At 50.8% G+C, this 14,868-nt stretch overlaps 2 protein-coding genes and 1 pseudogene across 3 annotated transcripts; 1 reads left to right on the forward strand and 2 right to left on the reverse strand.

Moving 5' to 3' along the window:
- Positions 1–1,843: 1,843 nt before the first annotated feature.
- On the reverse strand, positions 1,844–5,048 carry LOC136368857 (dynein light chain 1, cytoplasmic). 2 transcript variants are annotated; one of them, XM_066331303.1, is made up of 3 exons: positions 4,888–5,048; positions 4,249–4,389; positions 1,844–2,457 (listed from the first exon to the last, which is right to left on the reverse strand). In XM_066331303.1, exons 2-3 carry the CDS (start codon positions 4,378–4,380, stop codon positions 2,320–2,322), a joined length of 270 nt encoding a protein of 89 aa, XP_066187400.1. In that variant the 5' UTR covers positions 4,381–4,389; positions 4,888–5,048; the 3' UTR covers positions 1,844–2,319. The 2 variants fall into 2 exon arrangements, with proteins under 2 accessions (XP_066187400.1, XP_066187399.1); XM_066331302.1 differs by having other exon boundaries at positions 4,249–4,386; positions 4,888–5,045.
- A 2,524-nt stretch (positions 5,049–7,572) lies between these two features.
- On the forward strand, positions 7,573–12,483 carry COQ5 (coenzyme Q5, methyltransferase). The gene is made up of 7 exons (XM_066331304.1): positions 7,573–7,743; positions 8,135–8,284; positions 8,760–8,984; positions 9,663–9,769; positions 11,362–11,450; positions 11,654–11,765; positions 11,881–12,483. The coding sequence occupies exons 1-7, from the start codon at positions 7,593–7,595 to the stop codon at positions 11,980–11,982; spliced, it is 936 nt and encodes a 311-aa protein (XP_066187401.1). The 5' UTR covers positions 7,573–7,592; the 3' UTR covers positions 11,983–12,483.
- Positions 12,484–12,617: 134 nt separating this feature from the next.
- Positions 12,618–14,841, reverse strand: LOC136368860 (dynein light chain 1, cytoplasmic-like; annotated as a pseudogene).
- Positions 14,842–14,868: the final 27 nt, after the last annotated feature.

The raw sequence follows: 14,868 nt of genomic DNA on the forward strand, positions 1-14,868 counted from the left end.
CAGGGCTGGCCGGCAGTGCGGGGCACAGGAGGGGCGGGAGCTGCGGAGGGACCGGCAGCTCCCCTCGGCCCGGCCGCGCTCCGCCATCCCGGTCCCGCGGGCCCGGCGCCTCCGCCGCCATGGCCCCGGAGCGCCCCGGCCCCGCCCCCCGCCGCCGGCCGCCACCCATTGGTCACTGCCAGCAGCTCTCCAGGAGCTCATTGGCCAGACGCGGGATAGTGGGCGGGGCGTTCTCCACCCAGCGTGCCGCGCGTCCTCTCCCGTTTCCATGGCGACGGGAACGCCGCCGGTTCCGCGGTCGGTGCGGCCCCGGTAAACCGGGGACACCAGGGAGAGCGGCTGCGGCCTGACTCCGCCTGAAACAATTGTAATTCTGTGCACGCTGTAATGGACAGGGAAGGCATTCGGCTAAAAGGCTCCCGCTGCTCCTGAGCTGTTTGCTGTACAAGAGCAAGAGCCTGGATCGTTCCGTTGGCCTGCCCGGCCATTACCTCCAGTTGGTCAAGGAGCTTTGAGCCCCCCCTGGGAAGAGTTTGAGTTTTTTCTCAGTATGATCGCTGCTATCAGCAGAGTCTGTGATTACTGAAAAAACACAGAGGACACTGGGCTAATCTTCAAGGCACCACATATTTTCCTTCCCTATGACACGTCCCTAGGAGGAGGGCATGGGACAGACAGATGGCCTTCGACCCCGGCCACGGGCTAGTCCTTGTCCCTGACAGAGCACAGGCCTGTCTAACCACAGCGCTCCTTGGTGACTTATGGATTTAGCTCAGCATTCAGGTATCCTGGATTTTGGAAGAGATTTCTTTGAGAGGTGACACCAGACCCCAGGAAAACTCTAAAGAATCGCATGACCCCAGTATTTCACTTTTCCAAGGTGGTGTTCGCCCTTGATGTCTGGTGTGGCTAGTGCTCCACGAAAGGCTATTTACAATCAAACATTTATCCTCTTTATAATGACTACGCTTTCTTTCAACTTCCCATTTCTCCACAGCCCGAATGGATGCTGCAGCAGCTGCTGCTGCATTTCTTTGTGCGTGCCTGTATCCTCTCCCACAGCTGCCTGATCACACATGGATGTCTGTATCAAGCAGTAAAGAGGGTTTAGCTGCAGGAGCAAGCCCCTGCCAGACCCACCTGCCAAGCACTGTGGACCCAGTATTTTCTGAGCCTGAGAATTGCAAGCTCTTTCTGCAAACTTTTCAACAGTTTTCTTTTTCCCAAAACAACCTTGTGTAAACAACATTCCTTTCCCATAACAACAGGTGTTGTTTGCTATTTGTTACTGAGCCAAGGGGAGAGGTGTCAGCCCTGTGGACCAATAATGTGACTTCTATAGCACAGCGTGTGATAAAAGGGCTGAATGAGTTTTAAATAAAGCCTTCTGATTTCTTCTAGTCAAGCATCTTTATGTCATGTCCTATTGCAACAAAGCAGCCCCCACAGCTATTGTCAGTGCCACCACAGTCCCTGGGCAGCCCTGGCTGGGTGTGCCAGGTAGGGGCACAGCTCTCACGTTCAGCACACGTCCAGTGGCTGGAGTGACACCAGCACCGGGCTCTCAGTGCCCTGGGGCTCCACTCACCAGCGCAGGCAGAGCAGAGCTGCTGCCCTTTGCTGCAGGCCCGCAGGGGTGGCTCCACGCCACACCGGGATCACCCCGATGCCGTAATGGCCATGAGTCACCCACAGCCGTGGCAGGATCTGGACTGAGCCCAGGGAACACCCCGGGCCTCACACACAGCCCCACACACCCCCTCAGGCAGCACGCCCCATGGCTTGCCCAGCGTCATCCACTGTCACCACAACATCACAAATCAGCCAGAAATAACAACCTGGCTGGGGTAGAACTTGGCTTTTATTCTCCAGCACACTTCTCCAGAGATAGCAGAAAAAAAAAAAGAAACAGCTCAGGTTTTGGGACAGCACATCCAGCAAACAAGAGGGGGGAAAAATTATTTTATAAAAGTAAAATCAGAAGAATAACAGAAATTTGGAACATAAAGAGCTAAACACTGTCAGTACTTGCATAGCACTAGCAGTAATCCGGAAATACAGTAGATGGCTATAAAATTTGCAAAAGCAAACTGCTCCAACAGCTCTAGTAGCAAAGGAGGAGCCTTCTGGAAAAAAAAATAAATACAAGGAAGACTTTTTTGGTACTTCTCCTTTTTATATCCACGATGTAATGTCATCTGTTACAACATAATCCCTGCCATTGCCCTTGAAAATCAAGGCCTGTGTCCTCAGGAAGGCTGCAGTGACTAGTCAGAGAGTCCTGTAACTGGATGCAAGTTTCAGTAACAGTCCAAGGCTCTAGCCAGACTTGAAAAGAAGAATAGCAACTTGGCCGAGGTAGAAGTAGATGAAGTGCTTGGTCTCATGAGTCACATAGCTGCCAAAATTCCTTCCCACGATACAGTGCCAAGTGGGATTGTATTTCTTGTCAAACTCCTGCAAAACAGATCACTACAAATTAAGAACTCTTCTAATAGGTATTCACTATCTGAGCAAGGCAATCAGAGGAAGAACAGATGCTTTTAATTACCAGGATTATTTTATTTACATCTTATTATTCACCTGCTGCTTAGTCAGACACACAAAAACCCCACAGCGCTTCCTAACCGAGCAGCAGTAAGTTTAAAACATTATTTTTGTTGAAGTAGTCTTCTATTCCCTCATAATTCATAACATGATTGCATCTACAATTCTCAAGTAAAAGATTCACCATTAATTTTGTACCTACAGAGACAAAGCTGTAATTTGGACTTCATTGTTTATCAGCAGCACAGCTGCTAAACAGTAAATTGTCTGCCACACGCTCTGTAACAACAGAATGATCAATAAATCTAAGCAGTTGTGCTTTATATGTTTTCAAACAAATCCTCTATTAATTCCTAGTAGTTGCTACAAAGGATATCTGTAAAGTACTAAACTTTCTTTTTAATTTTCATAGGTACTTTCTGCATCTAGAGAATAAAAGCCTTTCTGTATTCTGGTCATAGCAAACAAGTATTTCTTTAGCAAAAGCAATCGTTCTGCACGGATCAATTACTCCTCACATTAGAGAAGCTTCTCCACCCCAGGTATCCAGTATTTTAAAGTTACCTCCACCCCAGGCAGAGCAAAGCCTCAGGCTTTGAGCGGCACAGCGGCAGAGCAGCTCCAGCTGGTGCCTTCAGAAGGACCCCAAAGAAAGAAATTGTCAGGCAATTACACCCTTCCTATCTCAGTTCCCCACCCTTCACAGGTCAGACCAATAATAACGTTAGGATCTGGGGACTTCTTGTTCTTTATTGCATCTTTTCATTGTCTCTAGACAGTCTTTTTTATTTCTGATGTTGTGATTTCTGCTGACAATCATAACTTCCTTGTTTTCCAGCTTGAAGCGGCTCTTGAGGCCCTTTTTTACAGCGATAGGTAAAAGTTAACATATCTATGTGAAAATTCACAGCTTGTGGCCTAAACCTCTATCAAATTTAGCTGCTCATGCCAAGCAGTTAACTCCAGACAGTTTCAGTCCAATCGGCCTTAACAATTCAACAGTTCTTCCACTCAGATCACTTTAACTTCTACTGACGCACTTGGATTTCTCTGTTCCCCTGAGCTGACGAAGCAGGAAATAAAATCTGAACTAGATCTTTCTCATGTATTGTTAATCCCACATAAAGGACAACACAGATGTTGCAAACAACGGATAATCAGTGCCACCAGGATTTTGTTTTTCTTTTGTGCTTGTATCACTACATAAGGAGAGGTATGATTACAGAACTGCAGAAAATTACTTTTACCCTGCTATTTTTGATCCAGCTGGCAAGAATTGTAAAGAGATCCTTAAGATTAAGTTAAATACAGTTGAAACCAAGAAGAACAAGCTTCTTCTCAGAGGAAAACCACAGGAGAGCTCAATAGAGCCCCTGTGTTTTGTACCCGCTCATCAGTCACAGGGACAGTCAGGTGCCACTCTACCCTCAGGTGGACAACGGGACAGTGGCAAAAAAAAAAAAAAAAAAAAAAAAAAGCCGTAAGCAGAAAGTACGGTAAGAAAAAACCCAACACCTAGAAAGGTCGACGTAAAGGGTGGGTAAGGGAACACATGGACATCAGCCTAAAGAGAAAGTCCAGCTTGATTATCTAGCGTCTCTAAAACTTGTTTTTCTAGCACTACTTGCCTAGCAGCATTCTCCCCAATTGATTTTTCATATGCATAGAGATATCATGAGCACATTACAAGCCAACATCTACCTTCTTTATGTGCGCAGCGATGTCCTTCTCAATGTTGTATTTCTCCAAAGCTTGAGTTGCACATTCCACAGCGTCTTGCTGCATCTCTTCTGACATGTCCGCATTTTTGATCACTGCCTTTCGATCACTCATGATTGCCTGCTTGGAGAAAAACACGAAGCAAACTCCAAGTTGCAGGAGCACCTGGCGGAACCACCCGCTCTCGCCGTTCCCGGCTCCCGGGCGCCGCGCGGTGCCCCCGCCCCGGGCCCGGCCCCGGGCACGGCCCGAGCGGCGGCGGCTCCACGGCCGCTCCCGTTCAGCGCCCGCTCTCCGCTCTGCCGCCGGCCGCACCGACACCGCCCGGCGCTCCCCAGCCCCGCTCCGGCCCCACCGCCCGGGAGCTCCGCCAGAGAGCGCGGCCGCTCCACGGCCCGGCCCCACCGCCCGTTCCTCTCCCGGGGGAGGCCGAGAGAGGCCGGCCGAGGGCTCGGAGCCCCGCCCGGCTGCAGCTGCCGGGGACGAGGGAAAACCGGAGGCGGCGGCCGGCCAAGAGCCCAGGCACCGCGGCTGCCCAGTCCCAGACTTCCCAAGCCGGCCCTGGCCCGTCTCAGCAGTTGTTCCTGTCCAACGCCCAAGGCCGGCACGCCTTGCCCTCACCGTCGAGCGGGCGCCGCGATGTCAGCGCGATGCGGATGCGGAGCCGATGAGGCTGCGGGACGGCGCGGACTGAAGCACGCACTCGGCTCCGCCGCCGCGGCTGTTTAACCGACCCGCGCGCGCCGCCGGCGCCTCCGAGCGCCCCCAGCCCCGCCCCCTCAGACCCGGCCGTCAGCCATTGGCCACCGCCACCATCACCCCGAGATCTTATTGGTCCTGATCCGGCGCTCTTGCAGGGTTTTGCCGCAGCAATTTCTTTCAGCCCGGCATGCCGTGCGGCGTTCCCATGGCGACCGGCGGCCGCGGTGATGCGCGGCGGGACACGGCCTTGGGGCGGCCCCGGGGCCCCGCCGGCCGGGCCAGGGCTGGTGGCTCTCAAGCCGTGCCTAGCCCTTCTCCATCGTTTTGTTTTTTATTTCACGGCTGAACTGCTTGAATGCAGGAAGGAAGGAGGGGAAGGAATAACCCCGAACACCGGTACAGGTCGGGGGCTGACCGGATGGATAGAAGCTCTGTGGAGATGGAACTTGGGGTCCTCATGGACAACAAGCTGTCCCTGGGCCAGCACTGTGCCTTGGGGGCCAAGAAAGCCAATGGAATCCTGGGGAGCATTAGGGAGAGCATTGCCAGCAGGTCAGGGAGGTGATCCTGCCCCTGTGCTCAGCCCCCGTGACATCTGGAGTGCTTTGTCCAGTCCTGGGCTCCTCAGGACAAGAGGAACATGGAGCTCCTGGAGCGGGTCCAGTGGAGGGCAGCATGGATGGTTAAAGGACCGGAGTATCTCTGCTGTGAGGGAAGGCTGAGGGAGCTGGGCCCATTCTGCCTCGAGAAAAGATGGCTGACAGGGGACCTCATTAATGTGTGTAATTATCTAAAGGGTGGCTGTCAGAGCATGGACCACGCTCTTCTCGCAGGTGCTGAGAAATAGGACAAGAGGCAGAAAACAGGCAGAAACTGATGCACAGGAAGTTCCACCTGAGCATGAAGAAAAACTTCTTCACTCTGCAGGTGACTGTGCACTGGTACAGGTTGCCCTCAGAGGCTGTGGAGTCTCCCTCAGTGGAGATATTCCCGAACCATTTGGACACAATCCTGTACCATGTGCTCTGGGCTGACCCTGCTGGAGCAGGAAGATTGGACTGTATTACCCACGGTGGTCCCAGCATGACCTGCTCTGTGACTCTGTGAATGCAGCTGGTCTCTGGTGTCTGTGCAGTGTCCATGACTACAGCATGAGAGAGTCTCTTCCAGTCACTGCTCTGGTAGGCAAAGATCATCTGTCACTATAGCTGAGGCTGAGAAAAACACCCAACAAAACCAAGCATGATGCTTTGGGGGGCATCCTGCTGCAAAGAACATAGAGTTTAGAAAATAGTATAAGAAAAAAATAGGAGAAAATCATGGTGTGATGTGATGGTGGTGCTAAAAGTCCCAATATGGCAGGAAGGTCCCGGGTGAGGGAGCCCAGCTCATGCCCTGGGAATGCAGTCCCTGGGCTGATGTTAACAGCATGATGTCATCTCTCCTGAGAATGGGTTAAGTAATTTCTTTGGATCTACAAACTGGCAGAACTCCTGGATTATTCAAATAATGTGATAAGCAAGGCAGGTTTTGGGGGGAAAAAATGTTTCTAATGTGTCCTAATGCTCCTGACTGGAATCAAGGCACAAACCCTCTCTCCCGTTTCCCACGAGGCATCACTTTAAGTGAAGAAAACTGTAACATTAGAAATCTTAAAAAAAACCCTAAATAAAGTTAAAATAAAGAAAACTTGAAGAAAAGTGCTTGCAAAATGACTCAAGTACACCGCGAGGGTTGTGTTGGGTTTGTGTTTTTGGGCCACGTTTGTCCCCGCAGCACAGGTGCCGTTGGGCCGCGGAGCAGCGGTGACACCGGGGGCGGTTCGGTCACCGTGTCCGGCAGAAGCGGCGCCCGCACGGGCTGCGGAGAACTGGCGGCTCCCGGCCCGGTCCCGGTGTGAGCAGACACCCGCCGGAGCTCGGCTCCCGGCCCGGTCCCGGTGTGAGCAGAGGCCGGCGGAGCTCGGCTCCGGTCCCGGTATCAGCAGAGCAGAAGCCGGCGGAGCTCGGTCCCGGCCCGGTCCCGGTATCAGCAGAGCAGAGGCCGGCGGAGCGCGGCTCCCGGCCCGGTCCCGGTATCAGCCGAGCAGAGGCCGGCGGAGCTCGGTCCCGGCCCGGTCCCGGTATCAGCAGAGCAGAGGCCGGCGGAGCGCGGCTCCCGGCCCGGTCCCGGTATCAGCAGAGCAGAGGCCGGCGGAGCGCGGCTCCGGTGCCGGTGTGAGCCGAGCAGAGGCCGGCGGAGCTCGGCCCGGTCCCGGTGTGAGCCGAGCAGAGGCCGGCGGAGCTCGGCCCGGTCCCGGTGTGAGCCGAGCAGAGGCCGGCGGAGCTCGGCCCGGTCCCGGTATCAGCCGAGCAGAGGCCGGCGGAGCTCGGCTCCCGGCCCGGTCCCGGTATCAGCAGAGCAGAGGCCGGCGGAGCTCGGCCCGGTCCCGGTGTGAGCCGAGCAGAAGCCGGCGGAGCTCGGCTCGGTCCCGGTATCAGCCGAGCAGAGGCCAGCAGAGCTCGGCTCCCGGGCCGGTCCCGGTGTGAGCCGAGCAGAGGCCGGCGGAGCGCGGCCCGGTCCCGGTGTGAGCAGAGGCCGGCGTTGCGCCGCCCCCGCCCGCCCCCGCGCCGCGGTGCCCGAAGATGGCGGCGGCGCTGTGGCGGGGGCTGTGGCGGTGCCGGGCGCTGCTCTCCCGGCCCGCCGGGGCTGGGCGGCCACGCCGCGGTTTGGCCGCGGGGCCGGAGATGCATTTCGGCTTCCAGACCGTGACGGAGGAGGAGAGGAGGGAGAAAAGTGAGGGCGGCGGCGGCGGCGGGAGAGGGCGGGCCGGGCCCGGGCCCGGGCTGGGCTCCCGGCAGCCGCTGATCGTTCTCCAGAGTGCTGGGGACGCGTCGGGGGCTGGGCCCTTGTTTGAGGCGTCTCCGGGAGTCTCGGGGAATAGTATCACGGTTACTTCCCTCAGCTCGGGAAGCCTGTGTTTCTCCAGAAACCTTTGTCGGGCAGCAAGCTCAGTGGATTTCGGTTGTGTTCTTTTTCTTTTCCTTTTCTCTTTTGAATGAGTTTTCGTGTGATTGTTCAGCTCCACACAGTGGCAAACTTCCACAGGGCAATAAAGAACACGTTTTACTTAAACGTGAGCATTTTAAACTAAATTGCATCTCATTCCCGTGTCCTTTCTTTGCAGTTTATCAGGTCTTTGAAAATGTGGCCAAGAAATACGATGTAATGAATGATTCAATGACTCTAGGAATTCATCGGGTGTGGAAGGATATCCTCATGCATAAAATGAACCCTTGCCCAGGAACACTCCTCCTTGATGTTGCTGGGGGAACAGGTAAATAATTTTGGTCAGTCCCACATGACAATGGCACACTGTTTTTCAGCTATTTGAGTCTGCTCAGAATTACGTTGCCTGATGGGTTTTTTTTCTCACTCTTAGCTCCTTGTCTTTTAAACTAGTGAATCATCTGCTTGACTTTGTAAGAGAAAGGCTGAGAACTAATTCGTGTTTTGTAATATCTTGCTTTAAGGGTCTGAAAGTGTTACAGCCCTGCCATGATATATTATGGAAAACTGTGTGAATTTGTAGAATTTCATGGATTCTTTGATTTTAATAAGTTCCCTTTTTGTGTATATACATGTACACACACACACTCTGTGTCCATACAGTGTGTCTGAGGGGATGTTTCTGTAAATATTTATGACTAAGAAAAATACTAAGTCAATTGGATGTTCAAAGCCTTATGTTTCCACTTCCTGGAGTCAGAAAACATTCCAAAATGTGTGTCTTTCCTTTAAAACAACTGCAGGTGACATTGCCTTTCGATTCCTTAATTATGTTCGCTCTGTACGGCAACGCCAGCTCCAGAGGAAGCTCAAGCACCATCAGAATTTGTCATGGCAGGAAATTTTTGACAGTTACCAGAAAGACCAATTTAACTCACTAGGGGATTCCCAGGTGGTGGTCTGTGACATCAACAGAGAAATGTTAAAAGTTGGGAAGCAGAAAGCACAGCATCTTGGCTACTCTGAAGGTAAATAATGCATTGTACCGTGGCAGAGGGGCAGAGGTGTTTTTGATGTTTCCTTGTGTACATTCACCAAGAGTGTGAGCTGTGCATGGGGAAAAGGAATGTGAGTTGCACAGTCACTGTGCATTTGGTCTGCTTGCCCATAACCTGGACATCCATGCTCCACAGATAGACATGGTCATGATCCTTTGGGGACCTGGAAGCAGCACAGCTGCAAGTGCACCACATACTGATAGTCCTGGTGGAGGCAGTGTGGCTTTTCATGCTCCTCAGCCTGTGCAAGCTTTCTAGCAAAATGTGTTGTGCTGGCCATTGTTGCACGGCAAGATGTTTGTAACTGTCTATAGCTACACTTTGAGCAGGGATTCTCTTTTTATAACTTTGCCACAAACAAATGGCAGCCAACAGTGCTTTCCACTATGATGCAAGTTTTGGATAAGTTTTTTGTGGAACATATACACCGTGTGTATGTGCAGAGCAGTGTTTTGGTTGATGTGGAAAATCAACTACTCTTGAAAGATTCGTGAATATAGACCAAGGTGTCTTTCCTCCAACAAAACTGCAAAATGGAAACATTTGTTTTCAAATCATTTAAAAATAATAAATTCCTTCTAGAATGGGTAAGTTCTTGCCTTTCTGGAGCAGTCTGGGTTCAGTTCTGTGGCTTGTCTTTCACTACAGGCTTGTCCTGGGTACTTGGGAATGCTGAAGAGTTGCCCTTTGATGATGATAAGTTTGATGTTTACACTATTGCCTTTGGAATCCGAAATGTAACTCGTATTGATTTGGTAAGTTACTATAGTGTAACCTGACGTGGGGTCCTTATGATTTTTTGTTCTATAAAGGAAGCAAAGTAAGAACTCCTTTGGATAAAGAAAGATCCTAGTCTACTCCTGAAACATTTAAAATAAGTATGCAACTTGTTTGAATGGAAAATGCAGTTAAGTGCCCCACCTTTGTCATAAAAAGATAGATTTATACCAGTTGCACCCAATCCTTCCAGCTTGTCGAGCCACACTGTCTCCTCCTGAGGCAAAGGCCTGGCTGCTACAGTCATTCCCCACCTTCTCCTGACCCATGGCATGGCTGGATACACACGTGCACAGTGCAGTCTGGCTGCATATCTCCAATCTTCCTGCAGCACCTGATCTATATCCCCCCAACAGTGGGTCCAGTGCTTCCTGTCCTCTTGTGTTTCCCTGCCTGAGCCAACAGAACTGCCCGAGCTGCTGCCCCCACTGCTGTGGAACCAGCCTGTTCACCCACTTCTGTGCAGTGTCTTTACACTGGCTGGAGGCAGGGCTCCCTATAAAGAACAGGTATGATCTAAATTAGGATAAGTAGTACTCTTTGTTCTACACTATCTCTGTCCTTTGAGAAGGACTGTTGAGGGGGTGGCACCTGTCTGGATGCACGAGTTGTCTGTTTTGGAGGAGTGTGTTACCACCTTGGCAGATCTCCTGCGGAAGGTGAAGCTTTTGGATCCAAACCACCTTGAACCACATGCCTTTGAACTTAATGTGCATGGGTTTTCCTGGTGCTTTGTCTGCACCCTTCCAAAGCACAGGATCTTTGCCTTCATGCATACAGCAGTCTGGTAGCAGAGCTCCCTGGAGACCTGATACAAAACACACCCAAACTGCCAACTCTATTGCAGAGCTCCTGTGTAGTGTTTGTATTTTATCCCATAGGAACAGGACAGTTGAAGTCAAGCAGATGTACAGCCTTCAGAGGTTTTGGAATAGAACTCTGCTCTTGTATGAAAGAACATACAGTTTTAAACAGGATTTTGTCTAGATTCTTGTTAGGTATTCTACTTTGATGTAGGATGGAATTTTTCAAAGCAGCCAAAGATTTTCTTCTTTCTCTTTCCTTCCTGTTCTTACACACTGCTCAGCCAATACCCAGTATCCTTCCTTCTTTGAACCTTTGGGTGTGCCTCACAGTAAAGTCTTTTCTTTTGATTAAAAAAAAAAAAAATTATCATGCTCGTTTTTGATTTTCAGTTTCTTGTAGCTGAGTCACCTTCTCCCTTTTGTGTTTGGTCTGTAATTACAAGAGCTCTGCCAACAAACTTTCATCACCTGCGAGTAGGACAAGAAAAGAAAATTGCAAACCCGAGATCACAGTTTTGATACAAAGCCTTGTAAAAATCTATTTATGTAACAGCAGGAGTATTTGTGCTTTGGGTTTGAGGCACATTTGGTTTTGTTTTTTTTTTTACTTGTCTTGGGATGCTTCTCTACAGTAAATATTGCAGATGGCCAGTCAGAATACTCTTCATTCCCCTCAGTTCATCAGAGTTGCATGATGATATCACAATGGCATGATAATAGGCAGGTGTTGTTCTACAGAAGCAAACACATCTGCTTTGTCTCAGGCACTTCAAGAGGCCTATCGTGTGCTGAAACCAGGAGGAAGATTTCTCTGCCTTGAATTTAGTCATGTCAGCAACCCTCTTCTCTCCAGGTAGGCACATGGTGACGTGTTCATTTGTGCCATGTCACAAAGCTCTCTTGTTGGTATTCAGAGGAGGAGGTGGAGACACTTTGAGACCATATCTTGGTACAGTTTTATAGTCAGACTGCACAGCAGAGTGGCACGGAGAACAGCTCGTGTTGGAGAGGGTTTAAATTTGTTTGTTAATCTGTATTTACTGTCTCTCTGTGCAGGCTCTATGATCTCTACAGTTTCCAGGTTATCCCTGTTCTGGGTGAGGTTATTGCTGGAGACTGGAGGTCTTACCAGTATCTTGTGGAGAGCATCCGACAGTTCCCCCCTCAGGTAAGGCAGGATTTCTCCACATTCAATAACACACAAACACAATTCCAGCATCATCTTGTGGCCAGCTGGCTTACAGGCCTTCAGGTAATTAATAATTATGGCACTTATTTTTCAGGAGGAGCTGAAGGCAATGATAGAAGATGCAGGCTTCTTCAAAGTGGATTATGAGAATTTAAACTTTGGCATTGTTGCCATTCACTCAGGTTTCAAACTGTGAATCTCTGTAGCAAAACACCAAAAATACAATTTTCATGAGGGATATGAAAGCTGTGGAATTTTAACGATATCAAGAGGAGTTCTAAGAACTTGCGCAGCAGATACTTGCTCAGCAGCCAGACTCAGAAGAAACACAAGTTACTCTCCACACCAAGAAACCTGAGGAGTGACTCCAGGGGTGTTTCTTACACTTGCATTTCCCTTCAAGTGCAATGTAAAGGATATGGCCAAAACTGAGGAATGCTAACAAGTGGAACAAGTTGACAGTGGGTGTGGATACAGAAACAGACTGATCAGTCTCCAAATGAGATGCCTTTCTTTTCACTAAGCCTTAAGGAGGATATTAACTTGTGAGAAGTAACTTGGATTTTTGAAGTAACTATGGACTTTAATGAAGCTGTTACTATCTTTGTCATGTGGAGTTTAAGGATTTTTCCCATGACTCCTTTGCTTCTTTCAAAGGCAGATGGAAGGCTTATGAAATAAAAGGGCTCTGCAACAACTTTTTTCCACTTAAATCAGTCTTGTAAGAAGGTTTCATAAGAAAGGATGGTTTTGGGGTGTGGGAATAGAGCTGGGGTTGTTCATCCTTCATTCACATGGCAATAAAGAGGGTAATGCAAGAGGGCAAAGGGATAAACTTGTTCCAACGGTTTTATTAGCAAAGAAGCCATTTTTTGAAAGAAAATAAATACAAGGAAGACATTTCTGCTTTTCTATATAGCCACAATGAAAATACCAGGCGCTACAGCAAAATCCCTGACCATTAACAATACAACAAAAGACCTGAAGATCAAGATGTGTTTCCCCAGGAAGGCTGAAGGTGGGAAACTGTGCAGTCCTGTAACTGGATGCAAGTTTCAGTAACAGTCCAAGGCTCTAGCCAGACTTGAAAAGAAGAATAGCGACTTGGCCGAGGTAGAAGTAGATGAAGTGCTTGGTCTCATGAGTCACATAGCTGCCAAAATTCCTTCCCACAATGCAGTGCCACGTGGGATTGTATTTCTTGTCAAATTCCTACAGAACAGAGAATTAGAAAGTCAGCATTTTCATGGTAATTATACTAATATTGTCTAACAGTTGGGGAGGGTTTTTTTTGGCAATGATTTGTCACTTGTTAACAAGTATCACTTTTGGAAGAAAGCAATTAAGGAGCAGCATATGCTCTTAAGCACAAGGATCATCTGTCACTTTATAACTCATCTACTGCTTAGTCATAAAAAAAAAAAAAAAAAGCTTCCAAGCTGGGCAGGAATAAGCTTAAAACATATGTTTGAGGAGGTAACTTCTCCCCTGAAGTCATGCCATGATCTCAAACTGTAACTTGTAAGAATTTGCTTGTTCTGAATCTCAAAAAAACCTGCTATTTTGACTTCGTATTGTTTTTCCAATAAGGATGCTGAAAGGACACGCGATGGAAAATTCTCTGCCACATCCCTGACAGCTGGTCATGAGAGGGTGTTGTGACACGCTGCTGTCAGGAGCCTGCTACAAATAAACTCCCGTGTACATGAGCAAACCCATGCAGTGAGTGGATTTATACTGCAGCACCTAACAGCTGTCAGCTGAAGAGATTTTTGTGAGGACATGGAAATTTCTGTTCTGCTCAACCAAACCCTTCAGCTCCTTGCAGCTCAGTCAGACTCCCAGTAGGAGTCAAGAAAGAAAATGTGACGAACTGTAAGCTATGAACCATCTGTTCGTGCAGCATTAGCATGAACAGCTTGTCTTACATGTGGTGGGAAAGGGAAAAAAACCAAACCCACCTATTACATGGCAAACCACCACTCTTTAAATAGGCTGCACAGAGCCCGTGTCTTGTACCAGCTCATCAGTCACAGGGACAGCCAGGTGCCACTCTGCTCAGCTGGACAAAGCCACAGTGGCAGAAAAGGTGTGAGGAACTACAAGAGAAAATCAGAACGACCCAGAAAGGTCCACATAAAGTGTGGGGAAAGGAACAGAAAGAGAGAAAGGCTAACTTGATAATCTAGTGCCTCTGGAACTCGTTTCTCTAGAGCTACGTGCCTAGCAGCGTTCTCCCCAATTGATTTTTCATGAGCACATTACAAGCCAACATTTACCTTCTTTATGTGCGCAGCGATGTCCTTCTCAATGTTGTATTTCTCCAAAGCTTGAGTTGCACATTCCACCGAGTCTTGCTGCATCTCTTCTGACATGTCCGCATTTTTGATCACTGCCTTTCGATCACTCATGATTGCCTGCTTGGAGAAAAACACGAAGCAAACTCCAAGTTGCAGGAGCACCTGGCGGAACCACCCGCTCTCGCCGTTCCCGGCTCCCGGGCGCCGCGCGGTGCCCCCGCCCCGGGCCCGGCCCCGGGCACGGCCCGAGCGGCGGCGGCTCCACGGCCGCTCCCGTTCAGCGCCCGCTCTCCGCTCTGCCGCCGGCCGCACCGACACCGCCCGGCGCTCCCCAGCCCCGCTCCGGCCCCACCGCCCGGGAGCTCCGCCAGAGAGCGCGGCCGCTCCACGGCCCGGCCCCACCGCCCGTTCCTCTCCCGGGGAGGCCGAGAGAGGCCGGCCGAGGGCTCGGAGCCCCGCCCGGCTGCAGCTGCCGGGGACGAGGGAAAACCGGAGGCGGCGGCCGGCCAAGAGCCCAGGCACGGGGAAGCCGGCGGGACGCGCGGGGTCCCCGGGTATCGGGATGGCCGAGTCTCCCCTGGAGCCGCCCGTCCCTCACCGTTCGGGCGCTGCGGGACCGGCGCGGTGCAGAGCGGACAGCGCTGCGTTCCGGTCCGTGCGCGCCTCGCAGCGCCTCTGCCCCGCCCCCTGCGCGCCGGACACATCCCTCTGGCCACTCGCCCCGCCTCCCGGGCCCCCATTGGCCAGCGCTGCCGGCCCCCGAACGCCCATTGGCTGCGGCC

Source organism: Sylvia atricapilla, chromosome 17 (assembly GCF_009819655.1).
Source record: "Sylvia atricapilla isolate bSylAtr1 chromosome 17, bSylAtr1.pri, whole genome shotgun sequence".
Lineage (NCBI taxonomy): Eukaryota > Metazoa > Chordata > Aves > Passeriformes > Sylviidae > Sylvia > Sylvia atricapilla.

Excerpts from the sequence above, each read along its gene's own strand:
- LOC136368857 (XM_066331303.1), bottom strand. The coding sequence starts at position 4,380 with ATGAGTGATCGAAAGGCAGTGATCAAAAATGCGGACATGTCAGAAGAG. Across the intron at positions 2,458-4,248 it reads TCGCTGCGCACATAAAGAAG|GAGTTTGACAAGAAATACAA; the intron begins GTAGATGTTGGC and ends TCTGTTTTGCAG.
- COQ5 (XM_066331304.1), top strand. The coding sequence starts at position 7,593 with ATGGCGGCGGCGCTGTGGCGGGGGCTGTGGCGGTGCCGGGCGCTGCTC. Across the intron at positions 8,285-8,759 it reads TGATGTTGCTGGGGGAACAG|GTGACATTGCCTTTCGATTC; the intron begins GTAAATAATTTT and ends AAACAACTGCAG. Across the intron at positions 8,985-9,662 it reads GCATCTTGGCTACTCTGAAG|GCTTGTCCTGGGTACTTGGG; the intron begins GTAAATAATGCA and ends CTTTCACTACAG.